The following is a 22365-nucleotide window of genomic DNA, read 5'->3' as shown; positions in this document are numbered from 1 at the left end:
TAAAAACTGAATGCAATGATGTGGAGATGGCAAATGTCAATATTTTATTCGTAATAGAACATAGATGACAGATCAAAAGTTTAATCTGAGTAAATGTAACATTTTAAAGGAAAAATATGTTGATTCAAAATTTCACAGTGTCAACAAATCCCAAAAAAGTTGGAACAAGTAAGCAATAAGTGGCTGGAAAAAGGAAATTGAGCATATAACGAACAGCTGGAAGACCAATTAACACTAATTAGGTCAATTGACAACATGAGTGGGTATAAAAACAGCTTCTCAGAGTGTCAGTGTCTCTCTGAAGCCAAGATGGTAAGAGGATCACCAATTCCACCATTGTTGTGCAGCAATACCAGAATGGTGTTACCCAGCGTAAAATAGCAAAGAATTTTAAGTTATCATCATCAACCGTGCATAAAATCATCAAAAGATTCAGAGAATCTGGAACAATTGCTGTGCGTAAGGGTCAAGGTAAAACTCTACTGGATGCTCGTGATCTCCAGGCCCTTAAACGTCACTGCGCCTCAAACAGGAATGCCACTGTCAAGGAAATAACAGAATGGGCTCAGGAATACTTCCAGAAAGCATTGTCAGTGAACACAATCCACCGTGCCATCCACCGTTGCCAGCTGAAACTCTACAGTGCAAAGAGGAAGCCATTTCTAAGCAAGCTCCACAAGCTCAGACGTTTGCACTGGGCCAGGGGTCTTTTAAAAGTGTGGCAAAATGGAAGACTGTTCTGTGGTCAGATGAGTCACAATTTGAAGTTCTTTATGGAACACCGGGACGCCATGTCATCCGGACCAGAGAGGACAAGGATAACCCAAGCTGTTATCAATGCTTCGTTCAGAAGCCTGCATCACTGATGGTATGGGGTTGCATGAGTGCTTGTGGCATGGGTAGCTTGCATGTCTGGAAAGGCACCATTAATGCAGAGAACTATGTTCAGGGTCTAGAACAACATATGCTCCCATCTAGACATCATCTCTTTCAGGGAAGACCCTGCATTTTTCAACAAGATAATGCCAGACTACATTCTGCAGCAATCACAACATCATGGCTACGTAGGAGAAAGATCTGGGTACTGAAATTGCCAGCCTGCAGTCCAGATCTTTCACCTATAGAGAACATTTGGCGCATCATAAAGAGGAAGGTGTGACAAAGAAGGCCCAAGACGATTGAACAGAGGCCTGTATTAAACATGAATGGGAGAGCATTCCTATTTCTAAACTTGAGAAACTGGTCTCCTCTGTCCCCAGACGTCTGTTGAGTGTCGTAAGAAGAAGGGGGATGCCACAGTGGTAATTTGTTGGGATTTGTTGACGCCATGAAATTTTGAAACAGCATATTTTTCCCTTAAAATGATACATTTTCTCAGTTTAAACTTTTGATCTGTGATTTGTGTTCTATTCTGAATAGAATATTAAATGTTGGCACCTCCACATTTACATTTACATTTATGCATTTGGCAGACGCTTTTGTCCAAAGCGACTTACAAAAGAGGATCTAACATTCAAACTACAGCACAATTTATATAAATTACCTTACATTGAGTGCAAAATGCCAGAAAGTAGTAAGTGCATTAAAGAAAGACTTTCAGTGCAAGAGATACTCTCGGAAGAGCTGGGTCTTCAAGGATTTCTTGAATGCGGAGAGGGTTTCTGTTGCTCTGATAGTGCTTGAAAGCTCGTTCCAACAGCGTGGTACCAGAGATGAGAATAGCCTCGACTGACCTGTACGGGGGGTTGGTCGTGTTAGTTGGCGCTCCTTTGAGGAACGGAGAGGGTGGGCGCTAACATATGGTTTTAAGAGTTTATTGCGGTAGATGGGAGCAGAGCCAGTGAATACTCTTAAGGCCATCATTAGTGATTTAAATTTGATGCGAGCAGCTAAGAGTAGCCAATGCAGCTCAACTAATAGGGGCGTGACATGTGCTCTTTTAGGCTGGTCAAAAACCAGGCGTGCTGCAGCATCCTGGATCATCTGTAGCAGTCTCACAGCACAGGCCGGAAGACCTGTCAGGAGACCACATCATTGCATTCAGTTTTTATTCACAATTTGTTTAGTGTCCCAGCTTTTTTAGAATCCGGTTTGTATTATACTCATTCATTACACACAGACTGATATATTTCAAGTGTTTATTTCTTTAAATTTGATGAATATAACTGACAACTAATGAAAACCCCAAATTCAGCATCTCACTAAATTAGAATATACAAAAAAAGGATTTTTAGAAATGCTGGCCAACTGAAAATATGAACATGAAAAGTATGAGCATGTACAGCACTCAATACTTAGTTGGGACTCCTTTTGCCTGAATTACTGCAGCAATGTGGCGTGGCATGGAGTCGATCAGTCTGTGGCACTGCTCAGGTGTTATGAGAGCCCAGGTTGCTCTGATAGTGGCCTTCAGCTCTTCTGCATTGTTGGGTCTGGCGTATTGCATGTTCCTCTTCACAATACCCCATATATTTTATATAGGGGTTTGCTGGCCAGTTAAGAACAGGGTTACCATGGTCCTTAAACCAGGTACTGGTAGCTTTGGCACTTTGTGCAGGTGCCAAGTCCTTTTGGAAAATGAAATCTGCATGTCCATAAAGTTGGTCAGCAGCAGGAAGCATGAAGTGCTCTAAAACTTCCTGGTAGACGGCTGCGTTGACCTTAGACCTCAGAAAACACAGTGGCCCAACACCAGCAGATGACATGGCACCCCAAACCATCACTGACTGTGACACTTTACACTAGACCTCAACCAACGTGGATTCTGTGCCTCTTTTCTCTTCCTCCTGACTTTGATTTGGTACCTTGATTTCAAAAGGAAATGCAAAATTTACTTTCATCAGAGAACATAAATTCGGATCACTCAGCAGTAGTCCAGTCCTTTTTGTCTTTAGCCCAGGGGCGAGATGCTTCTGATGCTGTCTCTTGTTCAAAAGTGGCTTGACACAAAGAATGCAACAGCTGAAACCCATGTCTTGCATACGTCTGTGTGAGGTGGTTCTTGAAGCACTGACTCCAGCTGCAGTCAAGGCTTTGTGAATCTCCCCCACATTTTTGAATGGGTTTTGTTTCACAGTTATCCCTATTGCTTGTACACTTATTTTCCTTCCATTCACCTCTCTATTAATGTGCTTGGACACAAAGCTCTGTGAAGATCCAGCCTCTTTAGCAATGACTTTTGTGTCTTGCCCTGCTTGTGTAAGGTGTCAATGGTTGTCTTTTGGACAACTGTCAAGTCAGCAGTCTTCCCCATAAGTGTGTAGCCTACAGAACTAGACTGCGAGACCATTTAAAGCCTTTCCAGGTGTTTTCAGTTAATTAGCTGATTAGATTGTGCTACCTGGTGTCTTCAATATTGAACCTTTTCACAATATTCTAATTTTATTAGTTTTCATTAGTTGTCAGTTATAATCATCAGATTAAAAGAAATAAACACTTGAAATATATCAGTCTGTGTGTAATATACAAGTTTCACTTTTTGAATGGAATTACTGAAATAAATCATTTTCATGTTATTTTAATTTTATGACCGGCACCTGTATATCAGTATTCATTCCTTATATATAAATGTTCATTCCATATATATCAATGTTCATTCCATATATACCAACGTGCATTCCATATATATTGATGTTAATTAAATATTTCCTTTAGCTTTTAGGTTTAGCTTCCCATTCTTAGGTAATTTTAGAGTATTCTAGAACATTTCTGAATGTCATTTAATTAATTTGGTTGGGATTATAAACCTTCATAGTATATCTCAAAACATTCATGAATTTCTCTACTTTAGATTCAGAAACTTTAGTTATTGGATTTCTAATATTATAAATACTGTTATAATATTGTTTCCATCATATATAAGCTAAAAGTTTTGTGGACCTACCTCCCACTTTATAATATCTTTGTTTCAGACCTTTCTGTTGTTTTTCCAAATCATAGTTCTCATGTAATTTTTTTAATCTATTAATTTCCTATTTCGGATTTGCATGATATATATTATAGTTAATTGTCTGTAATCTTTTTTATTGTGTTTGCATTTTTTTTTAATAAAGTGGTTGTCTTCAAGGTTTTTCCCCCTCATAACAGCCTTCATGGCAGGCCATAATATAGAGGGTGAAACATCAACCATGAACCAAGATATTCTTTAATATAATTTTTCTGTGTCTGTATAGTTAGAGGATTATTATAATGTTGATTTAGCCTCCATAATGTTACTTTAGGTTGCCTGTCCAAAGTTACAGATAAGTAGTTAGGGGCATGATCAGACAAGTCTGTAGTACCAATACTACACTTATTTACATTTGTTTAAATTTAAGAAAATATTCTATCCTTGATGTTAAATGTTATAAAAAAATTGATATGCTTTGAAACATAATTTTCACATGAAAACTTTGGATATTCAGTTATTACATAATTACTAAATTACTAAATAAGTAAAATTTGAGGTCTTTGGGCATACTACTTACTTCGTACCTGTTTGAGAACCACGGATGTAGATGACAAATAATACTGAAATATTAAAGAACTGCATCAGCTATTGCATGTCCATCTAGGTTTTGTATTTTCATTATCATTATTATTGTTTTTTTTTTTCCATTCCACAATAATAACCTGAATTCATTAATTTCCCCCAGAAAAGCTCAGCAAACCGAACATAACAGTGCTGTCCCGTTCACTGGTTAAGGAGAACTGTATAGTCAACCTGATGTGCTCTTCATCTGTGGATAAAATCTCTCTCTCCTGGACAACAGAGGATGGATTTAAAGTTCCTATGTTGTACACGAGAGAGGACGCATCCAGTAAGTGTGAGATGTGGACGTCCTTCCAATCAAATAGAAACATCAGCTTCACCTGCACAGCCTCTGATGGCACTCGCAATGAATCAGATCATCGTACTGTACAGTGTCCAGGTATGTGTTCTATCTCAGACTATAAGACAGACCAGATGAGAAATGTTATCACAACTGCGGTTAACACTGGAATAATACCAGGGTGGCTTTCTTTAACAATAAACTTACAAAAAAAAAGTCCAAAACAAGAACAAACTGAACATGAACAAATACTGTGCCATAATTTTATATATTCCAGCTGTGGAATGTGGAAGAAAGCATCAGTCAGGTGGGCTAGAGTGTCCTGGAACAGAGGAGCAGGGATTGTGACAAACAGGTCAAGACATGTATATGTTTGGCTTTGGTTTGCAGCTTAGAGATATCAGAGTAAGAGAGTCTAATCTGCAAATTTATTTTGAAGTTGTATATTAGATTCATCTGTAAGAGAGGAAAGAGAATGAGAACAAAGCTCCTTTACTGTGTCCTACAGGCTGCCTGGGATGTGAAAACTGTGGAGAGTTAGTGTGTGTGCTAGCCTACTGTTGCTAGATACATGATTGATAAGCATTTGTGCTATATGTGTATAATGTGTACATTATATTTTGCGCTTTTTTTTGGTTGTGTCATGCAGCACTACTGTCTAAATTTTTAAAGAAAACCAAAAAAGTCAGCTTGTAAAAAATAAAGTCCTTATCCTCTCTCTTATCAGGAGAGGATAAGTTTCACTATGTTTATGTATACGTACATCATGACACAGCTGAACATGGCTTGTTTAGAAAGTGTATAGTTGCAGCTTGGTGTTGTTATTATGCAACCAGAATCAACAGGAAATGGACAAAAGTACAGTAAAGCACATCAAAGGAAACACTAAATACAAATACTGGAAAAGCCAAATATAACAATTTATATTGAAACACCAGAAGTTAACACTGCTGAAACAACTATACAAAACACTACACAAATGACTGGCAACATCTACTCAGGATCACAGGGCTTATAAAGGGACTCATTACAAGACACACCTGTGACCTGGGTCACTTGACCCCACAAGGCTCACAGGTGACATTAAAGCCACAAAACAAAACATCGACAAAGGCACATGGAAAACACATCACATAAAAGACGAACAATATCACATGATTTTAGACCAGACTAAATCATGACAATCACCTGCTGAGAAAGATTTTGATTGTAGAGCATGCACTGTCAGAAAATCTGTCACTATGGTGGTACACTTAGTGGTACATATTCTGTACATTTAGTTAGGGAACATAATTGTAATTTATTCTATTAGAATTGTAGATTTTAAAGTTTCATTTTAAGATGAATTAGCCACCAAAAGTAAACTTAAAATACAAGATGTGCATGTCTCTGGAGTTTTTAAACCATGTGCAGAAATGGACACATAACTCGCTCATCTGCCTTCGCACGCATATGAACTGGAGTGACAAGAAGGCTTAGCTCGCCGTATCTGCTCTAATTAATCGCTAAGTGTTCTATTGGGTTGAGGTCAGGACTCTGCGCAGTTCAGTCAAGATCTTCCACACCACACGTACTCATTCATGTTTTTATGGACCTTGCTTTGTGCACTGGCGCACAAGAATTTTGGAACAGGCAAAAGTTAATTTGATTTATTTAAAATGCAGATCTAAATAAGGATTAAATATTTTATTAATTGTATTTGTCATTTAACTATTTAACTAGTTATATATTTATTTCATGTGTCTTACACTATGAAATAATCTGATCCAATCAGACTGATTGATTTAATACGCATATAAACTTCGTAAGCATGAGTGCAGTGCCGATAGCTTGCTGTTGGCTAACACTAAGATCTTTTTCTATCTAGCTAGCACTAATTAACTTGTACAGGCTGTCTGTCAAGTTCTAGGGTGGAACCTGATGGAGTGGAAGATAACGGAGCAGCAGGGGTGTTTCTTAATGCCTCTTCAATTAAATTTGCTGCCTCCCTTAAGAGTTCAGGGCAGCTTTTTGACATTTTGTCTTCTTAAAACTATCATTAGTAGGCAGAAATATGAATCTAATGTACGAGATCAATCTGTCTTGCCTTACAGCGCAACCTAGCCAATCAGTCTGACTGGATCAGGGCTATGCCTGCCCACTGATGCATGATGTTGACAGATTTAATTATTTCATACTGCAAGGCTGCAATGAGTATGAAATAAATTTATAAATAGTGAAATAATTTATTAAATTATTTCAATAATACAGTTAAGACAATATTAATAATGCACATTTAAATAATGATTAGATTCATCACAAATTATCTAAGCTTTTATATCAAAATGTAATAAATTAATCATTTAATAAATGAATCCTCCTTTTAATTATTTCTTTATTTATTGAATTGTGTCACACTGTCACAAGAAATCTTCCATAACATCCCTAAACTATTCCCACGAGTCTCCACAAGTTGGGAACATGAAATTGTAATAATAATAATAATAATACATTTTATTTATAACACACTTTGAAACAAATCTCAATGTGCTACAAGGTAGAACATTTTTATGAGAAAAAGAAAAACAAATAAAAGAAATTTAGGCCCGGTCACTCATGGTGCTGAGCTTGGTTCTGGGGGTAAAAGGCGATTTGAGGTTGTAGAGCGGAGAGATCGTGATGAGGTTAGTTGGGTGAGCAGTTCTTTCAGGTAAGAAGGGGCATTGCCATAGATGCACTGGTGAGAAAGAAGGGAAATCTTGTATTTGATCCGGGCAGAGAGAGGAAGCCAGTGAAGAGAATGGGAGTAATGTCATATTTTCACATTCTCATCATGACCCTTGCAGCTGTGACTGTCAGACTCAAACTTATGTAAATATGGGTAAAAACTCAGGTGGATCACGCAGTGTCTTATCCCATGTTAGTCCCAAATCTCTTGGAATGCTGAAACTTTCTCTGGAACTAATGGGCAGAGGCCTTCTTAGAAACTCCTTAAAACTCCTGAAAAATAACCCCACACCACATAAGAACACCTCTCCACTGCTCTAGAGTCCAGTGGTGTGTGCTTTACACCACTGCATTTGATGGTATGCACTGTGCATTGTGATGTAAGGCTTGGATGCAGCTGCTCGATCATGGAAACCCATTCTATGAAGTTCTCTACACACTGTTCTTGAGCTAATCAGGCCGCATGAATTTTGGAGGTCTGTAGCAATAGACTCTGCAGTAAGTTGATGACTTCTTCGCACTATGCACCTCAGCATCTGCTGGTCCCACTCTGTCATTTTACATGGCCTACCACTTTGTGGCTGAGTTGCTTTTGTTCCCAGTTATTTCCACTTTCTTGTAATACCACTGACATATGACTATGGAGAATTTAGTAGCAAGGAAATTTCACTACTAACATGGTACCACCCTGGAATACACTGAGAGCAATTCATTCTTTCACAAACGTTTGTCAAACAGTCTGCATGCCTAGGTGCGTGGTTTATGCACCTGTGTTCATGAAAGTGATTGGAATACCTAAATTCAATTATTTGGATGGGTGAGTGAATACTTTTGGCAATATATTGTAACAAAAATAAAATGCATACTACTGGTATGAGAAATATATTTAATTAAAATCATTAATTAAAGTAATTTATTATATAAAAATGTAGAAATACATTCTATACATATTAATATGAATACATATTAGATATTTAGTATGGCTCAGCATGGCTCTGACCTTAACTGTACTACAAGAAGAGCTCTGCTAATTTTATTTAATGAGCTCAGTGATACCACCCATTATCAGACCAAATATGCCAAGTACCATCTATAAGTCATAACACAGAAATACACCCCACACACTAAAACAATGTACGCTGAAGGTTTATATACATTTACAGCATACCGGTGGCACGGTGGCTTGGTGGTTAGCACGTTCGCCTCCCAGCACTGGGATCTTGGGTTCAAGTCCCATCTGGGTGGAGTTTCCATGTTCTCCCCGTGTCTGCGTGGGTTTTCTCCGGGGTCTCCGGTTTTCTCCCACAGTCCAAAAACATGGAGGGTAGGTGAATTGGCTTCTGTAATAACTGTCCTGGTTTGTGAGTTAATGAGTGTGTATGTGTGAGTGAATGTGTGTGTGCCCAGATATGGATTGGAGCTCTGTTTTGGGTGAAATCCTAGTGCCCGATGCAGTCCTCCAGGTGGACGGTCGTTCCTGGTCGAGAGTACGCTGTGCGCGTTTGGCTGCCGCTTCTCGCCACTGTGTGTGTGTGGATTGAGCGTTCTGAGAAGTGTAGATTGTGAAGCGTCCTTGGGTATCTAGAAAGGTGCTATATAAGTGTAACGATACCATTTTGGTGATAGGGCTGAGCCTAACCATGCCGTGGAAGGGACTAAATCAGTGAGTTTTAAATGCAGATCTGGCTCAGGGTCCATTATGTTATTGTACTTGGTCTAGATCATCTATTTGACAAGTGGTAAACAAAGTTCTTGACCAGTTTTGCATGGCGTACCTGCTTTTGCAATCCATATGTTCACATGATAAAATGGGATTTGGGACACAGGGTGGCAGTATTCTTTATTTTGAATGAGCACTGCTTCAAATCATTAAGTTGATTTATTTATTTATTTATTTTTAAAAATCATTTTGTTAATCACAAAAAAGATTTAAGATTTTTCTCTTTGTTTTCTTTGCGTATCACCAGTAACCACAGTCTGAGTTTGAATGCACTAGCTCACTGGGCTAGTTCCTTCAGATCACCATAAGACCAGTCATTCAGCAAATGCCTTTTCAAGAGTGGAAACTAGAAGTGTATTAGGTGGCGTGAATAAAGGGTGAGAGGCACATTAAAATACAAAGGTTCCAAAGAAACGTGATGTTTAAGACAGAGGTCCTTTATTCTAAAATACAAAGAATCTTTCCAGTGCCACTGACCACCTTGATTGTACCTGCAATATGATGCCTACAAAAAAGTAGGGACAACCACAATTTAAGAATAAAACCTTTATAAAATGTTCAGGTTACACAGATTTGAAACTGTCCAGGCAAGTGTATTGGTTGCAATTAACATGTCATGACAGGATATAAAATCATCCACCAAAAAATCAAAGAAGGGTTGGGGTTCACTGCTTTGTTTATGGCTTTATATCTCAAATGTATAAAAGATCCTTTGAATCTACAGCCAAAATAATTTTTCATGGATGTACTGAAGGAATGCTAATATATAATTTGTGACAGCTTTTATTTATAAAGATCTGAATTTCTCTTTTCTAGGTACAGAAACTGTGCCATGTAGAAAGAGAAATCACCACTTGACCATAACATCTCTAGTTTTATTTATCATCTGTCTTTTGGTGTTGATTTTAAGGTAAGTGAGACATTCCTTCAAAATAAATAAATACTTGAATTTTACCTTTAATAATGAAATAGGAAAAATCTATAATTTCTACAAAATTCCTCTAGATGAGTTAGTTAATGCTACTTAATTCATTTTCACTTTGAAACATTCAAATACGTTGGGTTTTGATTTCATGCCAAAAAGAAGGAGAAGAAGAAACACCTTTATTGATCCCCTTGGGGAAATTACTTCTCTGCCTTTGACCCATCCATGGCAGTGAACACATAAACACACACTAGCGAACAATTTCCTCACACACACACATCTGGAGCAGGGGGCTGCCAACGGTGCCCAATGAGCAGTTTGGGAGTTAGGTGCCTTGCTCAAGGGCACTTCAGCCGTGAATAAAATTTTCCTTGCTGGTCCCCGGAATTGAACCGGTGACCCTCAGGCCTCAAGCTCACTTCACTTACCTCACTGCCCCCAAAAAGTCCAAATATCTGTGCATCTCAATTCCATTGGTATTTATTTAGAATAGAACCCCTGATGTACTTTTCAGATGAATAATTATATAAATGTCATGTTTCATGCACCCAAATATCTAAGTGTATTACTTTTTGTAGTTGATGTTTTTACATTTACATCTGTTCACATAATTTAATCTTATTTTTGAGCCATAGGTGAAACTCTAATGGATAACTTTCTCCATATTTTTCTCACTAATTAGGGATTATATTTATATTGCTAATGTTATGTTACTTATATTTTAGAGTCATTGCTGAACAGATAATGGCTCCACAAAATCTAAGAAATTAATGATTGGGCAATGTGTGTGTAGGTTTCTTTAAGAATTTCTGTGCTGGTTTACAATGAAAATTTGAAAATAACATCACTATTATTTCAGATTAACAACTATTTACACATGAATTATTGTTATATTTGCAGACTTGAAACACTTACTGAGCCAGTTTCACCGAAAGGTAATACAATTATTTTCCAACATATAGTAATAAAATTACACCAGTGTTCAGAAACTGATTATATTGAGTAGAATAACATTAACACAGAAAAACATATCTTCACAGCACCATCTGATAAGGAGAAGAGGAAGAGGAGGAGGAGTGGCCAGGAGGGAGACGTGGTGCAAAGCTCACCTTGTCATAAAGCGTCTGAGGCTGTGGGTGGACAGTAAAGGAAAAAAAGACAGTTTAGTAAAGGAATGTGTCCTGAACCATAAAAGTATAATTGTTCATTCATCCATTCATTATCTGTAACTCTTATCCAGTTCAGGGTCACGGTGGGTCCAGAGCCTATCTTGAATCATTGGGTGCAAGGCAGGAATTCACCCTGGAGGGGTCGCCAGTTCTTCACAGGGCAACACAGACACACACTCACACCTACGGACACTTTTGAGTCGCCAATCCACCTACCAACGTGTGTTTTTGGAATACGGGAGTATAATTGTTTTATTACTATAAAAAATTTAGGAGAAGGTTCAATTAACTTAATTTATTCTGTTTCTTTATTTGTGTTTTTTTTACATGTATTTGAAAGTGACATTTGAAGGAGAATGCTATATTTTTCATATGTATCACATCAGACAGTATCTTCGCTGATCTACGCTCCCCAAGGGGGAGAATATGCGGCTTTCCTGATAATGTCTAAATTAAGTCTGCAGCACCACTTGACAGGCCTATCAATTGTATCATTTACTCTACAATTTAAATAAAACATTTTTGCTGTGCATTTTATGACAGTATGTTGATGCAACTTAGATGCTTTTACTCTTTTATTTGCAATTTATTAATGACTGCTAAAATTTTATTTATAAAATGAAAATATCAACTATATTACAAATTAGAATTTTTTTTTTTACGTCATAGAAACAGACCTTCACCAGGCAGCACATACTCTCACGGACACTTTTGAGTCACCCAATACACCAACCAATGTATTTTTGGACTGTTGGAGGAAACCGTGGGAGAACACACCACACTCCTCACAGTCACCCGGAGAGGGAATTCAATCCACAACCTCCAGGTCCCTGGAGCTGTGTGACACTACCTGCTGTGCCACCGTGCTGCCCCTGCTCAAATCTAAGGGTGCAGTAATACAAGCAGTAGTGGCAGTTACAAAAGCAGGAAGGAAGTGGAATCCACAAGTAGCAGTGCAGGTAGCTAAGACCTCATTAGTGTTAAGGGATGTGATTGGCTGTCGTTCCCTGATTAGAACAGGAAACCCGATTAGGACTGTGCATGTGAAGCGAAGGTATCTCTACGTCGTGGACGGTGCATGCGCTGACCTTTCATTCTTATAGCAGAAAAGAGACTACATTCCAAGGCAAAAAAAAGAGCTTTATCTTCAAAGCGAGTAATTTTAAACACATAAATATGAGTTAGTTACGGGTTTAAATACCTGGAGCACCGGCAAAGTGTGTTTATTTACAACTGACAATGTTGAGGTAGTCTTCTGTTTAAACAAAACATAACGAATAGTGATGTAGGACACACATGGCATTCAACCAAAAAGGTTTGTGTCTCTTTACAATTATACTTGAAAAAGAAATTAGTAAAATATTGTAGCTATCAGTAAAGTGTACACAAGCACTGTGTTCTACGCATGTGCAATCCAAATCAGGCAGCGGTGCAGCGTAACAGGTAGTGCCTTTGCTGCACATGATGTACTTTTATTGTGCATGCACAGTCCAAATCAGATTTCCTCTTCAAATCGGGGAACGACATTGGCCAAGTGTAATGTGGAAGAGCAGGCCTTAAGTCATGTGATTCATAGAAACCTTTAATAAGGTCACTTCAGAGAGAAGGTGAAAATGGTGCACAACAGCAGTGTTGCAAACAAAATGAGTTCAATGGCTTCATTGGGAAAATCTATAGAAGATTATTAAACGTTTTGGGCTATAGAGGTGAGTTTAATAATATTTTTTGAAAATTGCTGGTAGACGTAGGTAAGAAGCTACAGGTCAGAGTGTGAAAGGGCTGAGGTGTGTGATGTTTTAGGTACATGGAGGACAGGGCAGTTGAGCGGGGAGCTGTATTGCGTTTTTGTGTTTGTTGGTGATGTATTACATAAAGCTTACATGGTACTAGTGGCACTAAGTATGCCTTATCTGTACCAGTAGGGCTAGGAATAGCCTTAGTCACCAAGGAGGGCAAGTTGGATCTAGAGATAAGACAATGATGTAAGACTAGTTTGGAGGGGGGTGGGTCTGGGATGCCAGACTTTACTGTTGTGCCTTCTATGGAGCTGTATTAGGGTCAAAGGTTTTGTTCATTTGAAAAAAAAAAAAATAATCTGAAACTGAAAATTTAAATCTTGAGGTGGAACTTTGAAAAATACAACAGTGCATTCAAAAAAAAGTGTAGGATGAGGTTTTTTTTTAAATTTAAATTGAATTTTGTTTAAATTATTTAATTTTTTGGAATAAATAATTTATTTTCAATGTTCATGTTCCTATATATTTTGATATTTGAAGTCTTATATTTTTCAATTGCAGATTTTATGCTTTCAGATTCAAATCTTAATGTTTTTTAGTTTCATATCTTTTTTGTGGTCACAGATCTTATTTTCACTTTCAGATCCTTTTTTTTTTTTAGTTTCAGACTTCTGACCCTTTTCTTGTGTGGGAGGCAGGACATCAGTAGAGAGGGGCGTGGTCTGACGAAGGTGGAGGAGCCTACTCAGTGTTGACAATGAGAACTATCGCTGAACACTCACGTTATATGCAATATTCAGTATAAACACTGACTTCAGTGACAAAGTACTTTATAGTGAGCTCTTTTAGCTCGTTTAACCTGGGGAATAAGGTCAATGTTTTACACTGAATATTGCATGTAACGTGAGTGTTCAGCGATAGTTCTCATTATCAACACTGAGGAAGCTCCTCCGCCTTCATTGCTATGCTGTCAGTCATTAGACCACACCCCTCTACGATGATGTCCCTCCTCCCACGTGAGAAAAGCGTCAGAAATGTGAAAGTGAAAATAAGATCTATGACCTAAAAAAAAGTATGAAACTAAGAAAATAAGATTTGAATCTGAAAAATATAAGACTTCAAATATCAAAATATATAGGAATGTGAACATTGATAATAAATTATTTATTCCAAAAAATAAAGTAATTGAATCAAAATTGTATTTAAATTGGGGAAAAAAATCATCCTACACTTTTTGAATGCACTGTTGTATTTTTCAAAGTTCATTCATTTGAACTTTCAGTTTCAGAATTTTTTTTTTTCAAATGAACAAACCTTTGACCCTAATACAGCTCCATAGCTTTCCGGAGGGCTTAATTATGTACAACACATAAATTATAACTCCTGTGCAGAGCTAGCGATGTAGTGGCTGTGTTGGGTACACAAGGGCTGGGTCCAATGAGGAACCTTAGTTTTTAGGTGTAAGTGGTTGCTGATCGAATCAGCAACTAGGATATTATTCATAGGATGTTTTACATCTAGTCCTGTGCATAATTACAATTACTTTGGATATTTTAAGACAGGAAAGCACAAACCTTGTCTGATGTTGTTCTGAGTTCATCAACTGTTTCATAAATGGATGCCACATTTATGCTATCTGGTCTCTTCTGTAACATGGAAAAAAAAAACTTTGTTTAAAATTGTGACTATGTTAGTGTATGTGTATAGATCTCTTAAATATAGTTACACAGTTCCTGCCAAGGTCACAATTCATAACACCTATTACATAAACATCTCAAAGCAATGAGAACTATTTAAGGGGTCATGAGAAAAATTGACAAAAAAATCAAGATCTAACATAATTTACAATAAATAAGTAAAGGAATATTAAAATATTTTTACATGAATTATAGGGGGATTTATTAATTTTATATTAAATATTTATTTACATATGTTAATTAGGGCGGTACAACTGAAGGCCAGATCAGCTGTTGAATTTACAAAATACAATACATTTCTTTAGTGCAAATCATTTTCTTTGCACTTTTGTCAGTTAATTAACGGTTCAGAAGAATGCAACTTGCAAAATTTTTATTACATTTTCTAACTTGGAAAATATTTATGTAAAGACATACTTACATCATTTTTTATTGAATAGTCAGGGTTTACATCTGCATACACTGTACTCCCACTTTCAGAGATAGATTTGCCTGCATGATTCACAGAAACAAAAACTGACTTCAGTGTCCACTCAGAGTTTATTTCTCTGCTTCATTGAACTTGTAATAATAAATGACTAGTAAAATAAAAAGATAAACATTGCTCTTAATAGAAGGTTTCAAGAATCAAGATGATTGATGAAAAAAACTTTATATATATTATTATAAACCTGAATATAACATTCTGAATATATTAAATTGTGGTCAGAATATAAACCTGACCACAAGATAATGATCCAAATCGCAGGATCAATGCAACAACAAATAGGCCAAAATTTGTATTTAAAAATGGACATCAGATATCAATCATACATTGACTGCTGTTAATAAGCATGTATACACTGTTTACCAGAGAACAAAAACAGCTTTACCTAAACATCATGGAATGATTAATGTTCAGAAAATGTTGGGTAAAAAAAAATCTTTGATGCAACAGTAAAGCTGAGGACTATAGTGAAACTATATAATTGTCTGTGTGTGTGTGCGTGTCACGTATCACACCTTTGTGAGATCGCCACCAGCAGCTCACAAGAATAATAGCTATAAGCAGAACAGCTGCAGCACCTCCACCTGCTGCAATCCATAAGTAACCCATAAAGATAGAATCATTTTTGGTATCTAAAAACATAAAATAATATTATTACATTACATTCATTAATTCTTTCATTCCTCTTCTGTAAGTGCACCATTGACATTAGTCACACATTCATGCAGTCACTCACAATTGTGGACACTTATTCAGCACATACAAAAATGTTTTTGGACTATAGGAGGAAACCAAATTATCCTGAGAAAGCACACACAGACAGGGGAAATGCACCAATTTAAGATTGTAGTTGCTTATTCCATGAGCTGTTGCCATATATGTACCACTGATTATATATTTACCAATGTTCGTTTCAAAAGCCCATGTAACATAAGTGTAATTTACACTCACCTATTATCATGTATTAAATAAATGACTGAATCCAATAATATAATCTACCAACTAGAAAACAGAAGCCTAAAATACAGATTGAATTAAATTATTCATGAAAAAAATATTTCAAGCATTTGCTATCATGTTGAGTACTTGCTTGTTTTATTTTATAAAACTCAACAATTTTAATTTCATTCCATTGCTTATTAAAGACACTAGCAGCAAAGAAAGAATTAAAAAAAAGTTGTCCCTGGGATGGGTAATATTAGAATCATTAGTATTTTCTTAAACTAAACGTGGAATAATTTTCAAATATACAGTTGAATGGCAATCATGAAATCACCTTTGATTGTTATTATTAATATTGATTTTTTAAAAATTATTATTATACTAGTAGTAGGAGCAGTAGTGGTGGTGGTTGTAGTAAAACTAGTAGCAATAATTTTAATGATAGTATTATTAGTACTGGCCTGTCTCCACCACATAAAATAATAATTAAAAAAGGGAAATATTTTGTTTTTTATTATTATTATTATGTAAGCTGCTATCTCAATATTTCAAGATACTGTCACATTATTTTAAGATAGTATCTCATTGTTTTGAGATAGTAAGTCAATATTATTGAGATAGTATATTAAGATGAGGTAGTATATTGATATATTGAAATAGAAACTTAAATATTAATGGGGAAAAAATGGTGCCTTCCATATGTATTAGATGTTTTAACAGCCATAGTAGTAGTAGTAGTAGTTTATTGTTAGCATTTTGTCATCGCCTGGTACTAAACAGTAGAGAATACCTGTTGGTCTCCTGGTGGGAGTGCACTTCACTCTGGTTGTGTTAGAGTCAGTTCTGTTGCTGGTGGCTGCAGTGCAGCTGAGTGTAACTTCTCCCTGTTCTTCTGAGAGAGTGAAGCTCAGCTCAGGTCCAGTCTGAGTCTTAAAGCCGCTCCATGTGTACGACACACTCTGATCTTCACCCGCTCTGCAGCGTAGATCAATCTTACACATGTTTTTAGACTCAGTCCAGGTCTGGTTGCTCTCAATCTGAACTGTAAGCACAGCTGTAAATAAAGACATTTATGTTGTTTAAGTGGTGGTAGCTACAGGAACTGACATAAGTATTTAGACAGGTGCCCAATTTTGTTGTTTGGGTTCTGGCTCTGTGCCCAATCAAGGACTCTTACTGTGAAGGTTATTTTAATGTACATCCTGACACTGATCATAATTCAAGTTATGCATTATGTTCTGGAACTTGGCTTGAGAAAATCTCTAATTGGAACTTAATTCATTTTTATTAATTACCCTTGATGTAGATCAACTGTACATGTCTTGTTTCATCATGGTATAGTAGTGGAGGCCTTAATCTTCCCATTGCACAAGTCGAAGGAACACCGGGACTGACCGTGTACTGAAGCTCTTTCCCCGTGGTTATTTTTGTCAAAGAAATTGAGCTGCGGGAGACCCATCTCTCTCTATGCAGCTTCTCTGCTCCAGGGATATAGCTGTGTGAGACACTGCACTCCTTATGCGGAACCTCTGCTCCCAGAGATGGAGCTGCGGGAGACACAGCTCCCTTGGCAGGGCTTCTCTGCTCTCAGAGACAGAGCAGCACAGTCAGTCTGCACGGCAGCTGCGAATGTGCATAATGAGCTGTGAATGTGCAAGAAGTGCTGCCAAAGACAAGTTTGTTTCCTTTAACATTGCTGTATTTTTCTTGTTAAAATATTTGGTTTAAACCATATGTATTTCTATAGATCTTTTTTATTTATTTATTAATTTTTTAAACATTTTTCTCAGCTTATGAGAGATTAACTTGCGTTAAAAAATACTTTTTCTCTTATTTTTAGGGGTGCTTTGAAAACGAGGGGATAGAAATGCCCATGTTATATAACATGGTAGACAACCACATACGTTTTTTGCTCATACAATAATCCTCTGCTTCCTCAGAGGCAGCAGAGCGTTACTGTATAACATTCTGTAGCTCTTTCAGAAGCAGCAGACATATCTTAAGTGTGCAGCACAATACTCCTACTGAATCTTTCTCAGATTCTAAGATTCTGCAGCTCTCCCAGTGTTACATTACAATGGTTGTTGTAAAGTATGGAACAATGTTTCTTGAAATCACAAATATCAACACATTTTGATATTTCCAGTAACATTTTCACTAGTCAAAGTTTTTCAGTGTCATGATTGGTGTATTCAAGTAGTAATTTAAGTTATTCAGTTATTACTTTTCATTCTATGAGTCAGAATTAAGTGAATCATATTCTTATATTAATGAGCTTTATTTTGATATGGAAACAAAGGCTGAAGCTTTGCACTGTGTGATTCTCCATTCTTATTTAATGAACACAATATATATGTGTTATAAAGCATGTGTAGCTGTCATTTTATCAGATATCCAAGCATAACAAACATCAAGTGACCATCACTGACTGCTTAGCATTTGTCACAAAAGTGTCACTGGTATTTCAACATCCTACTTATTAGAAAGAAACTGTTCAGAAACTTGTTCAGAACTTGTCCAATATGTGTTCAGAAACTGAAACACAAACAATGAGAGTGAAGAAATCTGTACTGAATAAATAGGCCAAAAAAGCACAATGGAGAAAAAACTCAGGGGGGTGGTGTGTGTGTGTGTGGTCACTGGCCCTAGTGAGGGGTGTTGTAGTGGGGAGAAAAGTGGGACTGAATTACCAGGGCCCTAAGTGTGGCGAGGACCCTTGAGGAGTCTGGAATATTATTATTATTATATTGGAATATTATTTTCCTTTAAATATTAATATTATTAACTAATGTATATTTTATTATTTTATATATTGGGTAAATAAATTCTTTGATTGATGGATTGAATTGTGTGTCCTAGCCTACATATAGTGTCTGAGGACAGGCACCCTCACCCTTTGCACGAAATGGTTTAGTCCACATTCGCTTGTCTTTTTAACTAGTCGCATTTAACTTAGCGGTCATTCTGCTGAGGGGGACCCACGGGCACTGCTTGTGCATAGGGCCTAGAATTTGGTGCTACGCCCCTGTGCACTAGTTTATGTGTGTATTTTGCTGTATGTTGTACAATGACAAATAAATGTTTTTTCATCTTTCAAAGATATTTTATTAAGACCCCAGTGAACAGTGTTAACTTGTAGAAGAAAGGATAGAGCAGCGGCACCACTAGAAATCTTGGGCCCCATGAAAAATGCTACCCCCTACCAACCTCCAAGTTCCTGGAGCTGCGTGGCAGCGACACTACCTGCTGCGCCAATGTACCACCCAAAACTATATTTAATTTGATTATATTAACAGATGAAATTGTTTTATTTCAAAAGCCTACAGAAGACATTCATTCATTCATTGTCTGTAACTGCTTTTCCAATTCAGGGTTGTGGTAGGTCCGGAGCCTACCCGGAATCACTGGGCGCAAGGCGGGAACACACACTGGAGGGGGCGCCAGTCCTTCATAAGGTGACACACACTCACACCTACGGATACTTTTGAGTTGTCAATCCACCTACCAACGTGTGTGTTTGGACCATGGGAGGAAACCCACGTGGACACGGAGTTAACACACCAAACTCCTCACAGTCACCCAGTGAGGGACTTCTACACAAGGCAATACTAATAAAATAGTATCAATAGCCCTCAAATGGCCCCCTGTCAATGCCAGGCCTTTACAATCGTCCTAACTCCCCCAAGGAACAATCTAATATAGTTTTCTGAAAAAAATATGCACAACAAAAATTTTAATATTTCAGTTTCTTCCGTTCCTTGAAGTGTTTACATTAATTTGCATAAATTACATAAAAGTTTTATAGTTAATTATAAATTACTCACTGTTGTCAGCAGCAGTAGCAAGAATGCAGATAACAGAATCATCTTAAGTTCACATTTCTTAATAAATGTTTGAAAAAGCACAATGTCAGTCCACCAGAGCCCCACTTAGAATTAAATGAAACGTTCACTCATAAGGTCAGAGGTATATATCCCCAAACCCAAATATCTGGCAGAGCCTAGGAAGACTTCTGTCCAGCAATTTAGTGGATTTTATTCACAATTATATATTTAATTTTGATTTCCTACCACATTTTAAATGAGATTTGGTTACATATTCATCCTGTGTAAATAATGAGCATGCATTTATCAGGGATATTGTGGGAAAAACACTGTGCTTGATGAGTATGGATTATTCTCACTTAGCAGCTGAAGTTTTATGAAAGTTCTCACCATGGACTGTCAGACTGATGATCTTTGTTGGAAGCTGTTCTTTCGGTTTTAATGCTGAAATGTAGTACAGTCCAGAGTCTTGGAGTTGAAGATTTGTCACTTCTACACTAAGATTATCACTGCCCACCTTTAATCTTCCATTGAAGTGCAGCTGTTTATATATAGTAACTTTTTCATTTGTATATGTGGCAAAGTTAACGTCTATAAATTTCCATGTTCCAAATGTGACTGATTCTTTTGGATATCCAAGAGGTAAAGTGAGGGAACTCCCAACATCTCTGTTCTCTATCACTGTGTTCTCCTCAGACAAGACACACACACCTGCAGCAGAGAGAGAATTCATCAATAAATACAATAAGACAAGTGACAAAACGGTACTTAAAAACACTGAGGCCAAACAAATATTTATTTACAGTTTTTGTTTATAAGCATTAACCATTGCTTCAAGGGCTTCTTTGCAGATACTTATATACAGAAATAATGTCCGTAAGTTTTCTGAGTCTTTTTCAGATACTCTTTGATAAATGTAAGCAGTTACATGGCAATATTTTGGTGTCACTACCCAGTCATACACACTGTCAGATAATGCATACAAACCCAGTTGTAAGGATTTGTGACAGTATGTAAAAAAAAAAAAAAAAAAAAACACACAAAATGTGGTAATTTGTATTTATTTACTGAGCGGAAATGGCACATTGAAAATATAATTTCTTTTTCATTTGTTTTAGTTTTTGAGTGTATATTTTAATAAATATGCATACATGCATACATTCTGAACCTGATGCTTGCAACACTTTGCAAAAAGTCAGGACAAGGAAATTTCTCTGTAAATGTACAATACCCTAAATCATGTTAAACATGTGATTCCATTATGTTTAGGTAATAAACAGGGCTGTGGAAAAAAAAAAAAAAAGAAAGCCTAGCTCTTGATGGGAAGGTGTGTGTCAGTTAATAATCCAACAGTTTTATGTATTGCAGTCTTATGTATTTCATTTTCTACTGTTAATAATATTATCCAACATATGCAGAGTATCTGAGAAAATCTCTACATGAAGATTTATCATATCAAACACTTTGGAAGCTTTCTAAAATACTTTACTAAAGCTGCTGAGTAGGTCAAATACTGTTGAGTAGGTCAATAAGCATCACTGAAATTTACAACAGAAACAAATTAAGTAAACAGTCTGTAAAGTGTTTTATTTATGCGTTATCCCCTAGATATTCAACAAAAATTTGGATTTTGAATATTCAGGTAAAATATGAAGTGGACTTCGTGTGTAGCAATACTTGCTTTTGGCTTTCCAAGCTGTGAAGGAAGTCCATTATCTATTTCTGTCATTACCAACAAAAGAAAAGTCTACCTTCAAATATAAAGTAGGATGTTAATAAAGATACGTACCATAACGGAGAACAAGCAGCATGGCTCCAGAATATAAAACATGAACTCCGTTATTGTATCCCATTGCTGTTTATGACTAGAGCTGACAATTCTCTTCTGCTGCTCTTTAAGAGTGTTGACTCAACACGAGAGGAAAGAGGCAAAGGAAGAAGCGAAGAAAGCACAAGCACTTCCTCCCAAACTGTAGCGCTGCTTAATCTAAAAATAATGGTGTAGGAGGCTAAAAAGTATTAAACAAGTTTGAGACAGTTGATGAGGGTTAGTGAGCAAGGTCTACAGGTTCTGCTGGTCTGGTATTGTGGTTCAGGGTATTTCTCATCTTACTAATAGTTAACTATATTTGCCACACACTGTGGTTAAGCAGACCCTCAGTACAACAAAACAGCTGTAACCCAGATCTGTGTTAACTAAACTGAGTGGTGTGCTCACAATAGCATGCAATTGTGTAAAGATCACAACTTTCTCTGTTAGTTCTTGTTTGGTGTGTCCTGATGATTCAGTTAGGATTCCAGACACAGACCACCCAGCTGCTCTTCCTTTTTCTTTGCCAGTAATTCAC

General features: G+C 36.9%; 2 protein-coding genes across 2 annotated transcripts in view; one reads left to right on the top strand and one right to left on the bottom strand.

Moving 5' to 3' along the window:
* Nucleotides 1-11314, top strand: part of si:cabz01074946.1 (CD48 antigen) — a 17314-nt gene extending 6000 nt beyond the window's left edge. Inside the window, exons 3-5 of the mRNA XM_066681972.1 lie at nt 4635-4910; nt 10054-11097; nt 11203-11314. Of these exons, the coding sequence (XP_066538069.1) occupies nt 4635-4910; nt 10054-10151 (374 nt within the window). The 3' untranslated portion in view covers nt 10152-11097; nt 11203-11314. The remainder of the gene's footprint in view (nt 1-4634; nt 4911-10053; nt 11098-11202) is intronic.
* On the bottom strand, nt 11116-22365 carry LOC136707732 (CD48 antigen-like). The gene is made up of 7 exons (XM_066681971.1): nt 21807-22365; nt 20408-20728; nt 16984-17247; nt 15767-15883; nt 15186-15256; nt 14642-14713; nt 11116-11292 (listed from the first exon to the last, which is right to left on the bottom strand). Exons 1-7 carry the CDS (start codon nt 21868-21870, stop codon nt 11197-11199), a joined length of 1005 nt encoding a protein of 334 aa, XP_066538068.1. The 5' UTR covers nt 21871-22365; the 3' UTR covers nt 11116-11196.

The sequence above is a fragment of the Hoplias malabaricus genome, chromosome 9 (genome assembly GCF_029633855.1).
Source record: "Hoplias malabaricus isolate fHopMal1 chromosome 9, fHopMal1.hap1, whole genome shotgun sequence".
Classification (NCBI taxonomy): domain Eukaryota; kingdom Metazoa; phylum Chordata; class Actinopteri; order Characiformes; family Erythrinidae; genus Hoplias; species Hoplias malabaricus.
This window is presented reverse-complemented; position numbering and strand designations above follow the sequence as displayed.